Genomic DNA, 8528 nt, shown 5'->3' on the forward strand with positions numbered 1-8528 from the left:
TCACTCACTCACTCACTCACTCACTCACTCACTCACTCACTCACTCACTCACTCACTCACGGATGGATGGACGGACAGACGGACGCACGAGTTGCGTAATAGTGGCGATGTGTGAACATATCGAGAACTAGTGGAACTGCTAGCATAACTCATATATGTCCACGTTATTCAATGCAGGAGGAAGCCTGAGGCATACTTCAGGCAGGATACACTCATATCCTGATGCATCCGTTGTGATTGTGGTCACTCCAGACCAGTAGGGGCGTGCTCAGTCCAACGCTCCAACCGGCCGTCCGCGCGCTGTTCACCAGCCGAAGCTGAAAAAATAATAACGGGTTAAAAATGGTGGCGCGGAAAGGCGAGATGAAAGCAAATACAAAGAGAAGTGAGCTGGAGCTGTTCCAAACAAAATACAAACAAAATATCCCAACAAATGGCGCACGATGAGCAGTGCTCAAGCGGGAGAATTGAACTGAACTGAGCAAGCCTCCACTGAATTTATCATTGGAAGAACGCGAGGGATGGGAGCCGGGAGGCTCAGGGGGAGGGCGTTAATTATGCTGCATGGGTGACTGAAAACTATCGTCTCTCGACGACATTTGCACCGAAGCAGGCAGATACGCGGCCAATTTTGTGCCTGACTCCGCGGTGCCCGCAGGCACCGCTTAGGCGCGCTCTCCGGTCACGTCGTGAGCGGCGGCGACGGCAGCCGCGCGATGCGTACACATGGCACCTCTCTCCGGGCGACACGCCCGCTTGTCTCGTGAATATGCGATCGAGTACACGTACGCAAATCCGCGATGCCCCGTCGGCGCGGCCGCCCATTAGCCGAAAGTACGACGCGTCGTTAATTAGCCCGCACCGAGACTTCGTTACCACCGTGTTCACGTATTCATTACGAGCTGTTAATGTCCGCGCATAGGCGGATATTCCGCCGGTCCCGCGTATGTAGGGCGTCCTCCTGTGAGAAGCCATTATTGAAATCGCGCTCATCTCCCTCCGCCTTGAATTCACTTCGTCTTCCCGGTCCACGCGTCTCTCCCTCGTTTTTCTTTTTTTCTTTCCTTACCTGCTTTTTGTTTTTCTTTTACTCACGCGCTGGTCTGGCTCTGGCGCGCACTAAACTAAGGTTAAACCGTGCCGTTAATCACGCCCGCGTCTACGCGACGCCCATAACGACCCAGACGTGCGCCGCTTGCTTCATTCGTCGCCGGCGCGCTTATTATGCGCGCACCACGCCGCATCCCCGGGAGGACGTCTGCACTGTGTCAATTGCACACTTATTCTGGCACTGCGCGCCAAGCTGCGTGCATAATTCACCACTGAGAGCACGTGTACTGGCACGCTCCTTTGCCTTGACGGCGCACGTTCGAAGGTATACCCGATGAGTCGCGAACGCTTTTCTCATAAATTGTGATTTCTTTGTCTTGGGCGATATGCGTAGATTGTTAATACAGGCTGCTAGCACAGCCTTGCGCCGGTATACGACTGACCGGACGAAAGTGCTAAGCATTGACAAAGATGGTAGACATATGCGATATTCGCGTATACATGTAGCCTGAAATTCGTGGTATTCGTTGTCGCTTTCTGTGTTCACCGTAAGCGCCAGGCCTTTTCGGATGCGTAAGTACTTAGGGATAACACGTGTCTGCGTATTATTAGCTGCTTATAGAGCTGTCAATCATTCAGGTATAAGTGAAGGCGCCAGATTTGAACGCTGTTACGGCAAATGTACGTGTTCCACAACGAGGCCAAACCGAATGCAGCAAAGGATCTGAAGGAGCGAGCCTCGCCAGACACGGAAGTGATCGATTTCGCTCCTTCCCGACTTCGGCTGGAACTTACCCTGTTCGATTCGGTTCGACCACAACTTCCGTCCTACATGCCTATGGGAAAATACTCACGCAACTTCAGTGATGCTTTAAGTTGCACTAATTATAATTATCATTCGCGTTGTTATCGGACGTCCCGATAAGAGGTCCCATTCAGTCGCACGCGTAAAACGTGTCTGCGTATTATCAGCTGCTTATAGAGCTGTCAATCAGTCAGGTATAAGTGAAGGCGCCAAATTTGAACTCATTTACCGCGTTTGCGTGAGAGCAAACTCTGCCGGGTAGGCGCCGCATGACGAGTCATTTTTGGAGCATTGAGGGAGTGGAAACTCGAAATAAAAGCGCATTACTACCTACGGGGGCAGGTGTGTACGCGAGACCTTTAACATATAACCGCCCCGTCAGCTTACGCTAAAGCGGCTCCCAAGCCTTTTATACAACCATTAGCCAGCGCTCTCGTACGCACCATACATCATGCGGTGCCGGAATTGATGGACTGCGCGTGAGGTGAAGTTTAGCCGTGCACAACCCTTTCCCCAACCTCCTCCTTTCTTCTTCCTCTTGCGCGCCTCTTCCATCCTTCTCCCTGTTATTTTGTCTTACCCTTTGAGTCCGTCATCACGTCGCCAACCACTCACAGGTTGCAGGTAGACACGAGCGAGCCGCACGTACAACGGCCCTAGCTTCCCTTTTAGACTTGGCTTGTATCGGTTTTGTTGCGGTAACGCGTGGTTCTATTAATAAGCCGGGCTCGCCTGTTATAAGCGGCCAGCACGTCCGCAGCGTTGCGGGTGGCCCCCGTTATATAGCGTTGCTGCAAGAACATAAAGGTTACTCGTGCTCGTCGGCGCCGTGGTGCGGCTAACCATTAACGGGGGCGTACTCATGGAGATGATGTTTGCAGAGATCTTCCTGCTTGGCGAATGGTTTATGGACGTGCCTTGAGCGTTCGTGAAACGCCCAACCGCCCCTTTGACGGACTGCCCCGTCGCTTCATGTTTTTGCCGCCGCGCAGGCTTGAAGCTCCTGCCGCAGATAAATTCTCGATTCGTATTTTACAATTTCGTAGCGTGAGCTACACTGGCCGAGGGTGAGCAGTTTCGCGTGGCTCCTGGAGAGCCATGCTGCGCATGCGCGATTAGCAGTGACGTCACACGGCGCACAGAACGTTGCTCGCTGCCCGGCGTCTCTCACACACCCCCATGCGCCCAGCGTCTTCGCCGACCTCCGTTCCGCACGTGGTGGCCCAGTCCACTTGATGATCATGCGAGGGGTGGCCGGGTGTGGAAGCGATGGCTCGTGCGTCGCGGCAACACCGGCGTGCGCCTGTGGAACCAGCTTAGTTCTGGGGCGATTGGTGACGCTGCGTCGTAGCCGCTTGATAAACATACATGTGTCACATAATGCGTATACCGTGTGTGTGCCATTGAAGCAGCAGTAAGCATGATAATCAAGTTAATCCTAGACAACCAGGAAAGCTAAGAATAACCAGCTGAACCTTAGCTCACGCTACGTATATCCTGGCATAGCCGAGCTAAGCCACTGCTAATTTTTTAAAATGATATTTCATAAAATATGATTAGGGAGGTCAGAGCTGATAAGAGTCTTTTGTAGCTACGATACTAATTAAGTGGCTTCCTGTTACTCTTGAATGTTATCCTCCCCTCACTCGTCGGTACAATAAAATGTGAACATCTATAGAAGGCGAGGATTTTTTTTCGGAATAGTGAGTTGATATAGCTCGCTTCATTACACGCGCAGAAAGGAAAACACGTTAAGAAGAACAAAAAAAAAAGACAAAAAATGTATACTTTGTTGGCCCAAAGTGGGAGGCCTTTATTAGATAGCGAACAGTTACGCTTTTAAGTAATAAAAAAATGTATAATTTCGCCTGAGAACCGCACTGCGCGATCGGCACGAAGTGTACTCTTCCCCCCCCTCTCGTAAGCGCTTCGCTAGCTCTATAGCACGTAACACTATATAGCTGTGCTGTGCTTTATAGAACGCATTTCGGAAAGAAGATCGACCTCGCGAGTCTAGAGTCACAAGGACGATGTAACGTAACAAGGACAACGTAACAAGGACAACGTAACGTAAGAATTGGTTTACAAGGTGCACACGCACCAAGACTCGTGCAGGCTAATCTAGTTACCGACGATACAAATCGCCGACGAAATGTTTGCTCCGTAAAGCCTGCTTCATTTCTCTCAGTGCCCCAACGGAAGGAGTTCCGGAAAAAGTCTCTCCTGGACCGAATTTGATTTAAAAAACGTTAGTCTTTCTTGGGCTGCTTAAACTCAGGATTTTTGGTCTGTCTGTATACATCTGTTTGTTTGTCTGTCTGTTTGTCTGCGACTCGATTCACCGACCCGGGCAAGGTGAAACAGAAACATTGTTGAACATGACCAAGACATTACGCAAATATAAGGCAAAAAATCAATACATAAGTGATATTTGCAGTGTTAATTCCTTTATTGAAAAATCATGGATGCTTGATTCTTGCGATAATAAATGAAATACTACATCAACTGTAGAAAACCGTCGCCTGCTGTTGCCCGCGCTACTATAGCTCCTGGCGGAATTTAAGATCTCAAACGGTAACCGCAACGAAAGGTTCCACTTTATAGGTTCCTCGTTTCGCTTGGAACGCTCGTTGCATAGGGCAACGTGCTTCTATAAACGTTATAATATGGTGCCTCGATTCACGCGCGTCTCCGCCGTACGGCAGCGCTGGCATCGAGGCACCCGACTTGGAGCAGTGGAACGCGGTAAATTTAAATTGACTCGAGCAAGCCTCTAGCGTGTCATCTTGGGAGGAACGAGACGGGAGAGGAACAGCATGAGAGTTGAGCGGAAAAGAGAACGGAGGAATTTTTTGGCAGGGGCGCCAGTCGGCTATCGTCTTTCGTCGATATTTCCAACGAAAGAAGCAGATACGCGGCCATTTTCTTTCGTGCAGAAGAGCGCGGTGTTTGGGCATGCACATGGGGGGCAATGACTGTATTGATAGAAAGGTGCGCATCTTTATCGCGTCTATAGAGAGCCTGTGGGTTCGCCCTGAATCGTCGCAGGAGACAGGCGATGCTACTGCAGCAGGCGCCATCTTCCCTCCATGGCGGTCACCAAGGGTCTTCGATAAGCCGGCTCTCGGCGAGCAACCACCAGCACCACACGGCACTCGTCTCCGGCCAAGAGGACTCGAGCGACGAAGACGACAAGCTCGACGTTGGCGAGGCGTCAGACCTCAGGCCGGACGGCGTCCTCGGAGGCAGCCCCGGACGCGACTCAGGTACGATGATACTCCGCGTGTTGTGCGTGTACCGTCAGGTTATCTTTTTTGCGTGACCTCATATTCCGTCACACTCTCGCGCAGATGGCCGACGCGGCGATGAGCGGCCTGAGCTGGGTTCTCCACCACCACTCACTTCAGTGCCGGTAGACCTGCACGACAAGATGGCTCCCGGCGGCTGCTCGGGGCTCCCGCAGCCGTCCCCGCTGTTCCCGTACTTCTACCCGCACGCGCTGTATCCTCCGGGCTTGACGCTACCGCAGCTCTTCTTTCCCGGAGCTGCCGCGGCAGCCGCCGCCGCCGCAGCCGCAGCGGCAAACCTGCCCGCTTCGGCAACCACTCCGGCCGCCCTGCAGTTCCTCATGGCCGCGAACCACCCGTTGCTCAACCCGGCCGGCTACTCCGAGGTAGCCGCCAGGCTCAAACAGCAGCACCGCTTCTCACCGTACTCGGTGCCCGCCGCCGCGTCCTCCCCGTCCCCGTTCCGATTCCGCACCGCGGGCTTCCTGGACGAAGCCGGATCGCCGCCCGTGCCACCACCTCGCTCGCCGCTGGAAGCCGCCTTCCAGAGGCGGACGCCCTCGACGACGCCCCCGCCGCTGATCGCGGACTGCGGCGCCGCCGCCGCGGGCCCCGGTGCCTCCGGCAGCAAACCCAGCACGCCCGTACACTCGGACGACGGCTGCAACTCGTCCTCGGAGAGCTCCAGGAGTGCGCCGATGGCTCCGTCGTCGGCGACGCGAAAGCGCGGCCCTTCCTCGCCCTTCCAGCAGCGGTCGACTTCCAGTGACCTGAGGAGCATCGAGAACATTGTGAACGGACTCGAGCAGCGTCGCAGAGACTCGATGGCCGCCGCAATGACAGCGGCCCACGACAGCAGGGCCGGCTGCTAGTACAGGACGTGCAATGTGTTACGATCATATGCTCCGCTTCACTAGTTTGCTGAGTCACGGTACAAGCTGAGCTTGGGATGAGTTATTGTAGCGTGAGCTACACTGGCGGAGGTTGAGCAGTTTCGCGTGGCTCCTAGAGAGCCGTGCTGCGCATGCGCGAAGAGTAGAGACGCCTCACGGCGCACAGCTGGCGCGCCGGAGCCGCCGCCGCCGCGATTGGATTGGATTGGATTGAATTGGATTGGATTGGAAATCGTTTTAGCAGCAGTAAGCATGATAATCAGCTAATCCAAGACAACCACGAAACCTAAGAATAACCAGCTGGACCTTAGCTCACGCTATGTATATCCTGGCATAGCCGAGTAAGCCACTGGTAATTTTTCGGAAAAAGTGAGACGTGATACTACGCCTGTCACGATTCAGTTTTGCGCGATCGTTGAGCGTCTTCAGTGACCGAAAATTTTCAGCGTGTGGTTCTAAACTTTCATAAGGTATAATGAGAAATGGTGCGCGGGTGTGTGTTCACTGCAGCCTAAATACCTAATAGGAATCTCGTTAGTTCAGGAAGGAGCCCTGCAAGCCCAGCTTAGACAGTGGTAAGTGAAATTAGTGGAACGGAGCACATACGTATGAATGTGGGGGTGGCTGCCGCTTTGTATGTATCCGTGTGTTTGTGTGGCGGCCGTCTGACGTCATCATCAGTGGCGACGAACTCCAGAGTTGTGCCGCGATGAACTTTACGTCTGGACCAGCGGCGTGTGCGCGGCGATGGCTGTGGCCGCAATGACAAGCTGTGCGCGCGAAATGTTCCGTGTGTCCGTGGGCAGTTTAGCGCCGCCTTGGTTTCAGTCCGGCTTCCGCCAGTTCTGTTCACGTCGGGAACGTATGTATACGTATTTTAGTTTCGTAAAATTGACCGGAGCGTTGAACGCTGCTTAGAAATATCGCAGATATATTTGTGCAAATCCGCGCTTCTCGCCCCGAGGCTGCCGTCGTTTCCACGTGGGTTCTGTGGAAGCCCTTGAATTTGACATTCCGCGGCCGTCCCGGGCGACAGCGCCAGCAATAATACCGAGCTTTAATGCGTGATCGGGGTGTGGGACGTCAACCGGACGAAACGATTAAACCTGTCGTTTGGTTCCACTTCGATGAACACCGCAATACCGACTGAATGAAGTGTGCCATATTATCTATTTCTACGCGTATGCTATAGTCGAAGCTTGAAAGACGCGCAACTTCCTGCATGTCCTCATTAAGGATCGCCACGATGAAAGTCACAAGAGCTGGTTTAGGATTCCGTGCTAAGTTTCAGTTTGAAAGGGGGATGGATGCGTTGACAGCATGAACTTAGTTGTAAAGGACCTGCAAGCGCGTGGGGCAACACACAAAAAAGGAGTTTTGAGGCTGGCGTAATTTTAAAGAGCTCCAGCATGCTGCCTAGTTTATTACAATGATGAAATCTTTTCTACAACAAGAACAGTCAAAGAAAATGCCAGTTACCGCTACTCTCTGCATTCCTTAAAACAAGTATCAACAGCACCGAAGCCTTCCTTCTTAAAGATCGCATCATTATACATGCTTTGCCTGCGCTGATCGTTAGAAAATCAAAAAGATTTAATCTGCAGCCGCTGCAGCTTCTGTGGCATGCCCAAATTCATTCCTTCGGTTGCGTCCATTCAGAGGCGTCGCTTAAGAGCAGCGACGTGACTTTGTGCCTCTGGATTTTCGCCATGGCAATTTCATATACGTACCTTAGGGAACCTTGCACACGCTCGAGGACATATCCATTATGTGATTTCGCTGGGTGCTGATCGCTTATCGTACTCCAAGTGTTGTTAAATATATGTTTGAGAGAATGAAAAGATCCACGTTGCCTGCAGTATAAAGACCAGCCGTGCGTGTGCGAAAACATGCGTGGCGACGACGGCAAGCCTCTTATGTAAGCACGCGCCTTGCTTCTTCTGCATTCAGCTAAATTCCTTTTTTTCTTTCCTGGTACCGCTGGCTTTCATGCGTGCTGTTCATCATATCGGTAACCTATTCCATCTCGGCGATTCTCTGCCTCGATGTCTCCCTTTACGCTATCGTACCGCCCCCCCCCCCCCCCCCCCTTTAGACGGCCTCTATAGTCGCCCTCTCGACTTTCAACCTCGATGCCTTCCTGATAAGATTGTCGTTCGTCCTAATAACGTGGCTTAACCTTACTTTGTCAACGCAAAAGCGCTTAAACGCCCATTGCTGTTCGTTGGGTCATGGTGGTAATGCAAGCATTAGTTTTGGCCACACAGTATTCTTGCTCGGTGATTTCGACGCATTGTGACTTGTGACTCCGTGACTTGTCCAGCCGGTGCTGCGCATGCGCGCTTAGATGATCCTACCTACTGCTCATATTACGGTGCTGCTAGCTCAGCCCGTGTAGGTAAATTGACTCTTCCTGGGAGGAACAAGTTAGAAGGGACTCTATTACAGCTCGCTGAAATGTCCAACACGCTGTTATCAATGGTATCGCCTGCG

General features: G+C 52.5%; 1 protein-coding gene across 1 annotated transcript in view; it reads left to right on the top strand.

Moving 5' to 3' along the window:
- LOC144146237 (uncharacterized) overlaps positions 1 to 8119 on the top strand; it is a 146642-nt gene extending 138523 nt beyond the window's left edge. Inside the window, exons 6-7 of the mRNA XM_077678201.1 lie at positions 4904 to 5121; positions 5206 to 8119. Of these exons, the coding sequence (XP_077534327.1) occupies positions 4904 to 5121; positions 5206 to 6014 (1027 nt within the window). The 3' untranslated portion in view covers positions 6015 to 8119. The remainder of the gene's footprint in view (positions 1 to 4903; positions 5122 to 5205) is intronic.
- The last annotated feature ends 409 nt before the right edge of the window (positions 8120 to 8528 follow it).

Source organism: Haemaphysalis longicornis, unplaced genomic scaffold (genome assembly GCF_048455015.1).
Source record: "Haemaphysalis longicornis isolate Haplotype H1 unplaced genomic scaffold, Haemaphysalis longicornis Haplotype H1 scaffold_7, whole genome shotgun sequence".
In the NCBI taxonomy this organism is placed as follows: Eukaryota; Metazoa; Arthropoda; class Arachnida; order Ixodida; family Ixodidae; genus Haemaphysalis; species Haemaphysalis longicornis.